At 48.2% G+C, this 14,756-nt stretch overlaps 1 protein-coding gene across 1 annotated transcript in view; it reads left to right on the top strand.

The window, feature by feature from the left end:
• The window catches only part of CRYBB1 (crystallin beta B1), an 11,155-nt gene extending 1,198 nt beyond the window's left edge, over positions 1–9,957 (top strand). Inside the window, exons 2-5 of the mRNA XM_007461141.1 lie at positions 744–862; positions 4,734–4,866; positions 7,626–7,768; positions 9,696–9,957. Of these exons, the coding sequence (XP_007461203.1) occupies positions 744–862; positions 4,734–4,866; positions 7,626–7,768; positions 9,696–9,879 (579 nt within the window). The 3' untranslated portion in view covers positions 9,880–9,957. The remainder of the gene's footprint in view (positions 1–743; positions 863–4,733; positions 4,867–7,625; positions 7,769–9,695) is intronic.
• The last annotated feature ends 4,799 nt before the right edge of the window (positions 9,958–14,756 follow it).

The following is a 14,756-nucleotide window of genomic DNA, read 5'->3' as shown; positions in this document are numbered from 1 at the left end:
CTTTCCCTTTTACAGCTGGAAACAGGCTCAGGAGAAGTCATCCACTTGCCTCGGTTCAAGTGAATGGCAGCATTTTCCCAACTTGGGACAACAAACAGATAAAAACCAAAATTGGATGCTTAGTGAGAGGAGGGGATTAGCCCACGTTTACACAGGGGCCCCTGCTTCTGGCCTCCCCTATGGTTTGTTGGGTAGACTGGTGAATGTTTCCTGAGCATCAGCTCTGTGGCAGGGGCTGGGGCTTGGAGATAAAGAAATGGATCCACCCCATTGGTCTTTGGAAGGGTTGAGTGAAAGGGGAGAGGGGTGCATAGAGATACCCAGAAGCAAAGCAGCAGTGACTGTGTAGTGTGTTACTTGTGCTGCTGATGGGATGAGCACAGTGGGGGTGGGGGGTGGGCACTCAACCAAGCTCACCCAGGGAGAGGGTATCAGGGAGGGCTTCCTGAAGGAGGTGACATCTGAGCCTAGGACAGGACAGGGGACATGAGCTCCAGGATGGGGATATGTGATGAGGAAGGCATCCCAGACAGGAGAAAGAGCACAGATAACGGCCTGGAAGGAAGATCCATCAGTTCCTAAAGATGGTACAGATATTAAGTTCACAGATCTTGGCTCATGGCAAGCTCTCATGTGATCTGGGCACAGCCTGCTCTTATTTACATAAGTACTTAATGCATATTTGACCTGGAGCCTCTCCCTGCTCACTCTGCCCCCTTGACATGAGGGTTTCTCTCCTGCAGCTGGTGGTCTTTGATCAGGAGAACTTCCAGGGCCGGCGGGTGGAATTCTCCGGGGAGTGCTTGAACCTGGGAGACCGCGGCTTCGACCGAGTGCGCAGCCTCATTGTCACCTCAGGACCGTGAGTGTTGAGCAGTGGAAGGGCACTCCCACAGCCCTAGTAAAGTAATAAGAAAACGACCGTAGCTGCCATTTACTGGCCACCTGCTCCACTCCATGCCTATCACCATGCTGTTAGAGACACAGTCATCCCTCAGTATCCGAGGTGGATTGGTTCCAGGATACCCAGTGATACCAAAATCCTTGGATGCTCAAGTCCCTGTAGTACAGCCGAACCTCCGTATCCGCAGATGTAGGATGCACGGATACTGGGGCCAACTGTATATTATTTCCAGTATTTCTTTCAAACCCAAGAGGGAGGAAAGAGGTATGATTCTCCTTCCCATTTTACAGGTGAGGAAACTGAGACTCTGAGAGGTGATTTGATTAACATATGGTCACACTGACAGTAAGTCATGATTCCAGGCTCCAGAGAGATGTTTTTTCTGCTATAGAAGGAACCCTGCCCATCACTGATAGCAGGAGGAGGCCAAAGAGCCAGGTGTCCGTTAGCTGTCCCCTCTCCTGGGCATCAAGCAGCCTTAAAGGTAATAATAAGCATCTGTTGAGTACCCATTAGTGCCAGGCACTGACTGAGGGCTTTACCTAGATGATCCTACAGTGCTGTATGAGGTAGGGGCGATTCTTATTCCCATTTGACAGATGAGGAAACCGAGGCTCAGAGAGGTTAAGTCCCTTGGCCAAAGTCACCTAGTGGTAAGTGGTAGAGCCTGGGTTCAACTCAGCTTGACCAGTTTCATCCCTAGTGCTTTAATCACCATGCTCCACAGCCTGCCCCTAACTCTCTGGGCTTCTCTGGGCCTTAGTGACCCCCATATAAAACAAGAATAATTGTCCCTTGGACATAGTGGCTGCACCAACTTCAGCCCCTGTGCACTAAGCTCAGAGTGCAGGGCCAGCCCCTGGATAAGACCCACAGGGCCCCCTTGCCTCTTGTCTCTCCAGCAGAAAAGCCCTCAAGAAGTGTAATCAGCCTGTACACCCAGCATACAAAGAGCAGAGATAAGCTTTGAGGTCAGACAGGTCTGGGTTTGAGTCTCAGCTCCCCTGTTTGCCTTGTTCAGTGTCCAAGCCTCAGTTTCCTCATCTCTGAAATGGTCCCCACTACCCTCCACTGGATTATTCTAAGGTCTGAAGGTGATAATGCAGCATGGGCCTGGCACTTTGGGGGTGCCCAAACATGGCAGGTGGCAGTGAGGATTATTTACCCACCCTGTTGCCCTGTGAGTTCAGCCAAGTTACCCTGGGCCAGGGTAGGCTGGTAACCTCAGCGCCACCCTCAGACTGCCCAGCTGGGAGCAGAAGCTGCCGGATGTGGCCAGTTTGGGTTTTCAGGCTTTTTTCATTGTCTGTGACTCAAACCCAGAGTATCTCTCCTCAAACAAAGATGCGGCTGGTCTTTGGTGTGTGCTCTGGGACTGCACCTGATGGGAGAGAAAAGATCCTGTGTTCCAGGGCCCTGGCTCTGTGTCAGGACCAGCAGGGTCATGGGAAAAATAGTGGTGGAAAAAAAAAAATGACGGGATGAGGTGGGCAGGGGGAGGGGAGGGGAGGGGAGGTGTGCCCTCACATAGATGGGGAGGGGAGGCATGCCTGCCTGAAACCTAGGAGGCCTCAGCTGACATCTGACACCATCATGTGACTTTAGACCAGTGACTTAGCCCCTCTGAGCCTCAGTTTCCATATCTGGGAATTCAGATTCCTGCCTTACCTCTCTCCTTGCTTGTAAGACTCAAATGAACCGTAGGAGATGAGAAAAGGCACCAAAATAAATATTGACAATTCCTCACTCATGTAACAGGTCGTCACTGGGCATTATGACTCCTGAATAAGACAGTTTGGGGGGAGGGTGGCAGGGTGGCAGGACCACATCAGTGTCTGTCTTTCCATAAGCTCAGATCTCCAGCAGCTTCCCTTCCTCTTTAGTCATGAAAGATATTACTGATCATGCTTTCTCTTTTAAACTCTCTTAACCTCCTGACAAGGTAGATGCAATCATTTCTTCTCCTTTTCGGAGGCTTAATGAGCTTAAGTGACTTGCCGAAAGTCATACAGAAAATAAATGATGAACTGGGATCAGAACTCAGGTCCATCTGTTTCCAAAGTCTATGTTCTTAACTCCTACAAGGTACCATCTTCCAAGGCTCCCTTCCCATCCACCTATTCATCCATCTGTAGATCAACCCATCCATCCATCTGTCCATTCAATCTCCACCTATTCATCCATCTGTAGATCAACCCATCCATCCATCTGTCCATTCATTCTCCACCCATTTCTTTATCCCTCTATTTACCCCTCCCTCCATCCATCCATTCTGCATCATGCATCCATCCATCAATACACTCATCCATAGATCCAGCCATCTATCCTTCTATCCACCTACCCATCCACCTGTCCATCCACTTATCTACTCATCCATCCATTTAACCTCCCTCCCTCCCTCCCTCCCTCCGTCCCTCCCCTCCTTCCCTTCCTTCCTTCCTATCCTTTAAAAATACTGGTAGTAACCCAGTGAATTGATTCCACAACCCACTAATGGGTTATATCCTGCTTAGTGAAAACCCTCCCTCCCTTCCTCCCTCCCTCCCTCCCTTCCTCCTCTTCTCTAGACTAGGGAGGACGGAGGCAGATTCACCTCTATTCTGGAAGAATCAGTCTGCATCTTCAATTCTGTCACTCCAGTGTGGGTTGGCGCATTCCTCAGACAAGACTTGAGGCTCCTGGGACACATTCCGTTTCAGTCTGTGGTGGTAGTCCATCCCTCCTCCATCTGCCGCAACTCCTTCTGGATAGAGGAAGGTCCCAGCAGCCCCCAGGGAGATAAGACTAATGTCAGTGACCCGTCAGCCCTCTCATGTTCCCTCAGAACTCCTGAACACATAGAGAGCAAAGTTCAAGGGGCTCCTTAGTCTCAGCCTTCTCATCTATGAAATGGGGATCATCTTATCTCCCCCGGAATCCCTGGTCCCTCTAACACAAGCTCACTGCCATTCTCAATCAGGCTGCACTGAGAAAGCCCCCATCTGACATCAAGCTTAGTTAGTCCTTTTAGAGAACTGAACACCTGCATATGCGCAATCACATTTAATTCTCATAGGTATCTGAGAGGTGAATATTACTATCGTTTCCCTCCCACTGCCCTCATACCGATTACTGTCTTCTGTATGCCAGGCCGGTCTTTACCAAAAATACAGGTGATTCAAGCACCTGTATCAATTTTTCCCTACCCCCATACCTCCAGGACTATTATTTATCTGATATATTTCATTGTAAATGACCTTTTTTGACACAAGTAAACATATATCAAAAGAACCTTTGCATCACTTTTACAAATGGACAGCTGATATCATCTGCTATAAGTAAAAGGTATCCATAAACAAATTTATACAATGAGCACAGTATAATAGCCTGCTCAAGGCTCTGGGCTGGTGGCCTGTTCTTCCTTTGCTACAAAGAGAGATTAATAAGTGTTAAAGACACATTAGTATCCAACAAAGACTTTCTCCTAGCTGGAATCCATTTTTTTTTTAATGTCTTCTTGTGTGTTATTTCTCCCAAGTCCTTATAATACTTAAATTATATGTAAATCCTACATCTGGGGAAACATTTTGCTCGTATAATTACACACATTGTCTCATTTAATCCTTCACCAACTTCAAGAAAATAGGCATATTAGATGAGGAAACCGAGGCTCAGAGAAGTGAAGCAACTTCCTGTGGTCACACAGCCAGTCAGTGGCATAGCCTGGGATCAAACCCACCGCCTTGGGGCTGCCTTGCAAGGGGAAGATCGGCTTCTGCTAAGGATTCCTCTCCTCTCTGCCTTTGCCCCTCCTGACTCTCCCCGCCCTCCCCATCTCTCTCATGTCCAGCTGGGTTGCCTTTGAGCAGTCCAACTTCCGGGGGGAAATGTTCATCCTGGAGAAGGGCGAGTACCCGCGATGGGACACGTGGTCCAGCAGCTACCGCAGCGACCGGCTCATGTCCTTCTGGCCCATCAGGATGGTGAGTGGCTCCTGTACCGGGCCTGGGGGATTAGTGTGGCAGGGCAGGAGCAAGCGTGAGGTCTGATGGCCAGGAGAGCAAAGGAGTCAGGTGAGCAAGAAAAATAAAGAAGGAATGGTGGGCAGGGAGGCGCAGCGACCTCTGAGTTGTCCAAGGGCAATGGCTCTTGTGCTCAACAATTCATAAGGCATCCCTGATACACTCATCGTGTGTCCAGCTCCTACTAGGAGCCCAGGGCCAATGGAACCTAGTTTTTTCCTTCTCTGCTGCTGTCGAGAGTGGACTGAACCTCTCAGTTGTTGTCTTCCTTGACTCTCTTTGTGGAATGTTTCTAATTGCTGATGCACATTAGGCACTCCTGGGGAGCTTCGAAAAATCCCAAGGTCCATCCAAATCATCAGACATGCAGGTTGAAGTTTGTGTGATAGCTGGAAAGAGGGATATTGTGGAAAGGCACCATGAAAGGCAACTTATCCTGATGATAAGACTATATACTGAATTAGCCCCTTTATAATGTTTAACTAAAGTAAGTAGCATAACTTCAAGAAGACTCAAAGCCAAAATAGGTGGAGTTATCTCCAAGCCAATCACAGGTTTCTTCTAGAATTATGTTGATGATGATTCATGAACCAGCCACATCTTCACTCACCAATGTTAGTGTCTGATGGTAACCAACTTTTGCCATCTGAGATGGGAATTTTCGTGAAGAGTTTTTTTTTTTTTGCGGTACGCGGGCCTCTTACTCTTGTGGCCTCTCCCATTGCGGAGCACAGGCTCCAGACGCGCAGGCTTAGCGGCCGTGGCTCACGGGCCCAGCCGCTCCGCGGCATGTGGGATCCTCACGGACCAGGGCACGAACCCGCGTCCCCTGTATCGGCAGGCGGACTCTCAACCACGGCGCCACCAGGGAAGCCCCGTGAAGAGTTTTCCTGCATGTCCTTTTGAGGCTATCACGTGCCCACAGCCAGCTGTTTTGGCATCACCAAACTTACCTTAATGGATTATCCATTCCGATCATTCCTAGTGTTTTTCTCAAATTGAGGCTGAATTATCAGCCTTAATAATGGTCTCTTTGCAAGAATTCGTAGAAATCTCTCAGTCAATGGTCCTTATAAGGCGGTCGATGTCAAGGGACCTTGTTTGGAAGAGCGATCAGCTAGAGCATTTCCAGTAGCTTGTAGAACCTTGCTGTCCAATATAATAGCCATATATGGCTATTAAACACTTGAATCTTGGCTAGTTTGAATGGAGGTGCGTAACAGACATGCAAGGCTTTGAATACATAGTAAAAAAGCAGAATAAGAATGTAAAATACCTCATTAATATTGCCATGTTGGCTACATATTGAAATCATCATAATTTAGACACGTTTGCTTAAATAAAATATATTATTAGAAAAAAATCCTCGAGGGGGAGGGGAAAATGAGGAGCTTGGGATGAACACACTCACACTTCTATATATAAGACAGATGACTGACGGGGACCTACTGTATAGCATAGGGAACTCTACCCAATATTCTGTGATAACCTATATGAGAAAAGAATCTAAAAAGAGTGAATATATGTATGTATAACTGAATACCTGAAATTAACACAACATTGTGAATCAGCTATACTCTAATAAAAGTAAAATATTAAAAAAAAGAAAAAAGAAAAAATTCCCAATGCCTGGACCCCACCCCAGACCAATTAACTCCACATCTCTGGGGCTAAGTCGCAGGCACTGATATCTTTTCATGCCTCCTAGGTAGTCTCTGGGTAGCCAGGGCTGAGAGCCACTGGTCTAATTCCTCCTCTGTATCCCTGCCACCATCCTAATGTGGCCCATCTTCTCTCATACCTGGGTGGCTCCAACTCCCTGCCAGCTGGTTCCCTGACTCCTTTCCAGCGCTCTCTCCTGGGAAGTTAGAGGGATCTGTATCTCAACCATCTTCCACCTACAGTCATTCATTCAACCACAAACACATTGATGTGTTTCTGCCAGGCTGTGTCATAGGCTCTGGGGGTGCAGTTGTGCTTGGGACAGGCAAGGTCCCTGCCCTAGTGGGAGGCAGCTGCTGAAAACCTAATCACAAAAATGAATCTGTAATGGTGAACAACTGTTGCACGTGCTGCACGGGGGCCATGCAGTGTGCTAGGAGAGGGGAAGAGGAAACCGGGGCTCTGACGTTGGGGAAGAGCGGGTGGGAGTGGTCGGGGGTGATCAGGAGAGACAGCTTGCAAAGGATGGGAACTGAGTCAGCCGTGTGAACAGTCTCCCAGGGAACAGTTAGGGCAGAGTTCCTGGAATGAAGATGGAGTGGGTGGGACCAAGGAACTAAAATAGGGCCACTGTGGCTGCAGCAGAGGGAGTGGAAGGGAACAGGGTGCAAGATGGGATGGGAGGAATGAAATGCTTCTCTGGAAGGTTCTGCCCTTTGCTGGCTGTGTGACACTGATCAAGAACCTTGACTTCTCTGAGCCTCTGCATCCCTGATCATCATAATAAAAATAATAAATTTGCTTGGAGCACTTGATGTATGTATGCCAGACATCATGCTAAGTGCTCCGTATGGATTAACTCCAGGAGGTAGAGGCTGACACTCCCTTTTCCCAGATGAGGAGGGCGCTTTGAGGCTGGACAACTGCAGTCCTGGGCGAGTCCCATGGTGGCCTGAGCAGACTCCGCTCTCTCTTTCCACACCCAGAAGGCCCTGCTAAGTCACTTCTCTTTGCCCCATTCATACTTCACAGCCCTGACTCAGTCTCTCCTTCCCCAGGACGCCCAGGCGCACAAGCTCTGCCTGTTTGAAGGTGCCAACTTCAAGGGCAACACCATGGAGATCCAGGAGGATGATGTGCCCAGTCTCTGGGTCTACGGCTTCTGTGACCGCGTGGGCAGCGTGAAGGTCGCCAGCGGAACGTAAGAATCCCACCTGCGGGCCCTCATCCCCTGCTTCAAGCTCAGACAGATTCGGACGCCGTTCCCCTTACAGGATGTGACATCACACATATAGGAAAGGGCCCGGCTCCTCCTAAATTCTCTCTGTGCCAGTGGCTAGGATTCCACAAAGAGAGCTTCATCCCTCTGGGGAGTGGAGTCATTTGTTGACGAACTACATGTCAATGTAAACAGACCTAGCAAGTTGTTCTAAAAAGTGGGAAGATGGAGCGAATAGGGGCTTCTAACCCTGTATTTGGGTTGGAGGAATAATTAAGTGCAAGGGGCAGAGCTGACGTGAGTAGATGAGTCTGGATGTGTCTAGGGAAAGGGAATATTCAGGGAAATTGTAGCCTCTAGGGACATGAGTAGAATGACATCTGAGAGGTGAGACTGTGTAATGAAAGGCCCTTAACCCCATCACTGATGCACTGTGGGACCTGGGTGAGCCACATGCCCTCTCTGTGACTCAGTGTTGCCGTCTATACAATGGGCTCAGCAGGCTCCTTATTCTGAAGGACTTCTTCTGCTCTGAACTCTCAGGATTTGAAGCTTTCAAAACAGAGCCCCATGTCCCCATGTTCATGAGAACACAGGGAAGGGCCGGATACCCGAAGGAGGTCACTTTATCAATCCCCCTGCCTCCAAACAACCATGCCAGACACCCCTGGTCTCCTCTAGGCAAATGTAAGGTGTCTACCTCTCCACCCCAGACTCTTTCTGAGCTCCTGTAACACCGTCAGGGCTCTGACCTTTTTCTTGCTATTTTCTCCTTCTCTGAAACCCAGTATCCCTGCATTCAAGCAATCTGAAATTTACTAAACATTGCCTGTGAGCCAGGCTCTGTGCTCAGCACACTGGGGGAGGCAGAGATGAACAAGGGCCAGTTCCTGCCTTCAGGGGGCTTTACTCAGTCTAGCAGGGAGATGTCAGTACACCTGTGAGATGATGTCCAACAATAATAGGTAAGAGATGGTCCCCACAGGAGGTCAGAGGAGGAAGGAAGGTTTCTGGGACCAGGGTATGTGTGCTGGAGTGGAGGGTGGGTCCGAGGCTTATCTGGCAAGGCTGGAACTTAAGTCAGACTTTGAAAGATGGGCAGGGGGTCTGGGAGAGGCCTGGAAAGACCCTCCCCGCAGAGGCAAGGGACAGAATTAGAAATAAATCATGGATAATAACTGGTATTAATTGCTTACTGTGGACCAAGCACTGCACTAACTACTTTCAATGAATAGTTATTGAGTCTTTACAACACACCAATGAGGCAGGTATGTCATCATGCCCACTTCATAGATAGCAAGCTGGTGTTCTGATAAGTCATCTACCTAGTAAATGGCAGAGCTAGGATTTGAACAGATTATATCTGATACCAGAATGTGTGATCCCAACCACTACACGCAAAGTCACTTTCATACAAAGGAAACCATTTTTTGAAACAAAGCTCCCCCTTCTTATCTGCCTCATTGTTAACCAGTCCCCAAGCCCTATCTTCACTCCCTTTAATCCTGTTCTCTGAGCTCTGGGTCACCACTTTCAGTGGGATGTGTATTAATCTCCCTACCATGTACATGTAACCCACTTAGTAAGTACTTTAGATGCATTTTCCCATTTGGCCCCCAAACACCCTAATAAACCAGCTCCCAGGACCATCCCCACTTTCTAGAGGGGAAAACTGAGATCTGTCCGAGAGGCGAGATCACTGGCCAAAGCCAGCAGGAAGCCAGCAGGAAGGGGCAAAGCCAGGACAGAGGAGCCCCCGGTGAACCCAAGCCCAAACCCTCACAGGTGAGGGATGGAGAGCAGACTGCAGGGATGGATGGATGGATGGAGAACTGACTGGTCAAGGTGGGGGTCCAAGTGCCAGGTAGTGAGGCTAGCCACCTCCATGCTGTCCTTGCTTTCCTACCAGCTGGGTCGGCTATCAGTATCCCGGCTACCACGGGTACCAGTACCTCCTGGAGCCTGGTGACTTCCGGCACTGGAATGAGTGGGGAGCCTTCCAGCCACAGATGCAGGCTGTGCGCCGCCTGCGTGACAGACAGTGGCACCGTGAAGGCTGCTTCCCCGTGCTGGCTGCTGAGCCCCCCAAGTGAGTCTACACACCACTCTTCTCTCGTGGCCCACCCTTCCGGAGGCTCATCTTCCCCATGCAAATAAAAGTTCCTGAAGCCAAAATGTCTCCTGGGTCTGTGAACAGATGGATGCCTCAAGGTCCCCTGTCATTGCTGGCATGTGACTTCCTCTGTCCTGATAATTATAATAATAATCAAAACAGTGAGCACTGCTAAGTTCTTTACATTCTCTTAGTGTATCTTTTGGACTACTCTAGGAGGCCGGTGTTCTATAATTATTCCTATTTAAAAAGTGAGGACATTGAGGCTCAGAGAGGGAAGGTGACTTGCCCAAGGTCACACAGGTGTCAAGTCAAAATCTGAACCCAGGCAGTCTGGTTCCAGAGCTGCGCTCTTAAACAAATCTGTGTTTTCAAACTCTACTCCTTCAGGTACCACTCTCCTGATTTTTGCCTTCTCTGCTTACCACCTGTTTTGTTAGTTACTTAATATTTTTATTTAAATAAATAATATTGTGTGCTTAAATGCACTGACTTGTAAATAAAATTTGATAACACTACAGGATGTGGAAAACAGGCATCATATGGTATAGATAGAAAGCAGTCATATAAGTAAATACAATTTAAAGAAGGCCAAGTATTGAATTCTCAGCAGACACCACCGCTTGCTGAAGGTTTTAGCCTGCATCCTGCTTGCTCTTTGACAAAATGGGTGATTAGCAAGAGTCAGAGAGAGGTCTGAAAGACACGCTTGCCCAAACTGACGTGTTTCTCCCTGATTTAATCAAAGAAGAGTAAAAAGAGGTTTATTTCCTTGTATCTGATTTAGTGTTATTTAATCCTGGGTCCAAGTTCCACCTAGAATCATCTCTCCTGCTACAAATGGCACATGCCCTGCTCTGGAAATCTACATCAGGCAGTATTGACTCCTGAATCAACAAGTAGCATTGATTGATGTTATTAACCATTTATCTACGCAGAAAGCCTAGGGGAGGTGTTGCCATGGATATCTTCCTGGAGGAGGGGATATTTGAAGAGGGTCTTGAAGGATGGAGCAGGAGCTTGCTTGGTGGTGAATGAGGGAGATGACATCCCAGGCAGAGCAAACAGTATGGTCCCTGCCACCCCATATGGCACCTTTGTGCAAACGATAAAAAGATGCTACTTCCTAAGGACATTTGACTGCCATCTGCCAGAAAATATTGGAATAAATCTGTGATGTCTACGATGTCATCATGGTACCCTTGTGCAGTGCCCAACCTGCACAGCTGTACTTGGCAGCCGTGGAGCAACATGCGCAAAGGCACAGAGGCTGAGAGAGCTTGTGGTGGGTCCAAGCTTATTAAGGTGGGAGGAGTAGTTTGGTGGTTGTGTGGATGGATGTCAGGGGTGGGAAGGGAATGCTAAGTGTGGCAGAAGAGGAAGCCGGAAAGAAAAGTGGGGCCTCATGACACCCCGCTCCGTGGTTTTGCTGAGCTTCAAAGTTGAAGCACCACCTCAGATCTTACCTTCTGAGACATGCATTTTCCATCTTCTTCCCACCCTAGTTCTCCCAACCTCCACCCTCCAGTTTGACCAGCATCTTGTGTTAGAAGACAGGCGGTCTTGTCTTGGACCAGAAGATAGGATTCCTGGGTAGGAATCAGGAGATGTGGGTGTCAGCCCTGCTCTACTGCTAGAAGCTACCAAGTGTTGGGCAAATCACTTCCGTTCCCGGAGACTTATTCTTCTCATCTGTAAAACGACAGCTGCAATGTCCATCCAGCCTCCAGATTCTGATGCTGGGATTCTATGGTTCCAAAGTTCTGTGATTCTCCAAGATTCTGTAATTTATGTCTAAGTGTCCACTATTCTCTGATTCCGGTGTCAAGCTGCATAGATTCCCATCCTCAGTTCCTAAGGTGTGTGAGGGCAGCTCTAAAATTCTACTGTGGTGGAATCACACAAAACCAACTTTCACATTTCTTCAATGCTAAGACTTCATCGATGGCAAGATGCCCCATGATTTTATGATTTGAGAAAGAAAAAGAGAATTACTATCCATTCAAATATAACACAGCTGCTTTCTGATCACTTCGAATTTTTATTTCATCCTTATTGAAAGAACTATTTTAAACTTATTTAGACATAACTTTTTCAGTGTATCAATCTTGTGAGTCCTATAAAAGAAAAACACAATAGGGGACTTCCCTGGTGGTCCAGTGGTTAAGAATCTGCCTTCCAAAGCAGGGGACGCGGGTTCGATCCCTGGTCTGGGAACTAAGATCCCACATGCCGTGGGGCCTGCACGCCGCAACTACTGAGCCCGTGTGCCACAACTAGAGAGCCCACGTGTCACAACTACAAAGCCCATGCACTCTGGAGCCCATGTGCCACAACGAAGAGCCCATGCGCCACAACGAAGAGCCCATGCGCCACAACTAAGACCCAATGCAGCCATAAATAAATAAATAAATATTTTAAAAAAGAAAAACACAATAGACATCCATCAATGAAGTGAGTCCTTAAGTTTCTTTGCATTCATAGTCTAGACCTTCCAGATTGCTTTCAACTCAAAGCTGTTGATGTCCTTATTTTCTCACAGGTGTTATATAAAAAATATGCACGTTAGCATTGCTGAAACAATATACACACTTGGCAAAACAAACCAACATAACTTGGAAGAAAATAACAAAGCAATTATTTTATATTTAATTTGTTTTATCCATACATTTATGTAACTTTTGCTACTGAATTTATGAATAAATAAAACATGGTAATAGAAAACAGAGAACAAATAAAAATTACAAGCAAAAATAAGTAACAAAGATAAAAAGAAACAAGTAAAAGAAAAGAACATCTAAAAGGGCCAGGAGTGTGACGTGAGAGTTATAAGCCTATTGTTCCTTCCGTGGGTCCTAGTTCCAAAACGTCTCTTGAAATGTGAGCATCTCACCACCTGGAACAGAATTTCAGAGCTTAAATATGTCACATATTTGCCTCAAAACAGAAACTTTCAGTTTCGACTTCATCAGGTGCTCCGCAGAAGTGATGATGGGTACGATGCTGGAGGATAGCAGTAGAGCTGGACTTGACTGAGTGGCCGTGGTGCCCACAGCCTTCTTGGGGGCTTCTCAGCGCTGTTTTGATTCTGCATGAGTTTTGATGTAAACTCTGGCTTCAGGATGCAACGCCTGGGCAAGCTGGGACGTCACCATGTTTCCACGCTAGATCTCAGCTCATGAACCTTTGAGTCTCAGGCCTTTGGGAAAATAAAGCACCTTGGTTATGGAACATCATCTCGCACCCACAGTGACCGGAGGCAGCCCACAGCCTTTTGGGCATAGACACATGGACACAAAGTCAGCGATGTGTGTGCAAGAGCGGGATGGGGACGGGAGGAGCACCTGAGGCGTGATCCCTTTTGTGCCAGCGCTAGATGGTGATGGATACACAGCAACTGAGTTTCGGAAAGAGAGCATGGTGCCAGGGTGCCCTGAGGAGGTTCTAGAGAGATGAGCATATTTTTAGGGCCATGTTGCCATGACAGCCAGTCATCTGGATCAAGAACCCAAGATCAGGGTACTTTATGAAGCCTGGGTACCCAACTAGGAAGGATAACCCCACATCCTTCCAGCAAGAGGAGGGGACCTGCCCCTCTATCCTAGCTTCCTGCCTGCTGCTGGACCACCTCCTTCCCCCACCGTCCTGAGTTTGCATCTCAGCTCTGACATTTACTAGCTCTTGCCCTTGGTTGAGCCCAGTTACCTGATGGAGCCTCTGTTTCCTCATCTGTAAAATGGAAGTAATGGTAATAAAATCTTGGAGGTTGTTGGAAGGAGTAAATGATTAGCTTGAATGTAATTCTTATAAGGTGCTTAGAGGACAGCAAGCATCTGAATCATCATCGGCATCATCTTCTTGAATGTCAGAGATGGAAAGGGGTTTACAATCCACGTGATTGATTGATTGACTGATTTAGCCACACTGTGCAGCATGCAGGATCTTAGTTCCCTGACCAGGGATCGAACTTGTGCCCCCTGCATTGAGAGCTCGGAGTCTTAACCGCTGGACCACCAGGAAGTCCCGGAATCCACGTGCTTTATGCTACATTTATTCTTCCTGCTTTCGATGAATATTGACTGAGGGGCTCCCATATGCCAGGCTTTGTCTAGAAGCTGGGGAGACAGGTTGGGGAAGAGAGAAGAGGCCCCTGACCCAGTTGTTCACAGGCTGGAGGAGCAAACAGTAATGAGCTCGTTCATCTGCCTTCAACGTCACATCAATTTCCCCGGCTGCCTGGTCCAGTGCCTGTCTCATCAGGACATTCGCCAGGGGTCGGGAGGTGGGGTTAGGCTTCCTCAAGGCAGGGACAACTAGCTTGAGACCTGAAGGGGTTCGCTGAGTTGGGGTGCTGAGAGGAGAGGTCCAACCTAGAAACCAGGCGATCATTCTGGTCCCCTTCTTTAGTGCCACCGCTGAGATCTGCCAGTTTTGTCTTCCAGACATCTCTGGAACCCGAACACATCCCTATGTCCCCAGCCCCACCTGGGTTGACCAGCTTCCCCTGGAGAATTTTAACAGCCTCCAAACCAGTCTCCCTGCCTGTCTCTTCTGCACAATAGCCAGAGGATCTCTGCAGAAAGCAAAGCTGGCACGTCCTTCCCCCGCTGAACGCCTTCCATATCTCTCCACCTCTGCAAGATAAAGTCCTGACTCCTTCTAGCCCACAAAGCCCCGCAGCATCAGCCCCTGCAGACCCCTGCAACCTCCTCTCACCTGCCCCACATCCTGTCCACTCTGCACTTCATGCAGGGCCCCTTGACAAAGATCCTTCCTGCCAGACATTTGCACCTGCGGGGCCCTGTGATTAGCACAATCTCCTATGAACACTCAGCCGTGCTTCAGGCCTCAGTGTAA

The sequence above is a fragment of the Lipotes vexillifer genome, unplaced genomic scaffold (genome assembly GCF_000442215.2).
Source record: "Lipotes vexillifer unplaced genomic scaffold, Lipotes_vexillifer_v1.1 scaffold691, whole genome shotgun sequence".
In the NCBI taxonomy this organism is placed as follows: domain Eukaryota; kingdom Metazoa; phylum Chordata; class Mammalia; order Artiodactyla; family Lipotidae; genus Lipotes; species Lipotes vexillifer.
The sequence above is the reverse complement of the archived record's forward strand: the minus strand, read 5'-3'. Positions and strand labels throughout refer to the sequence as shown.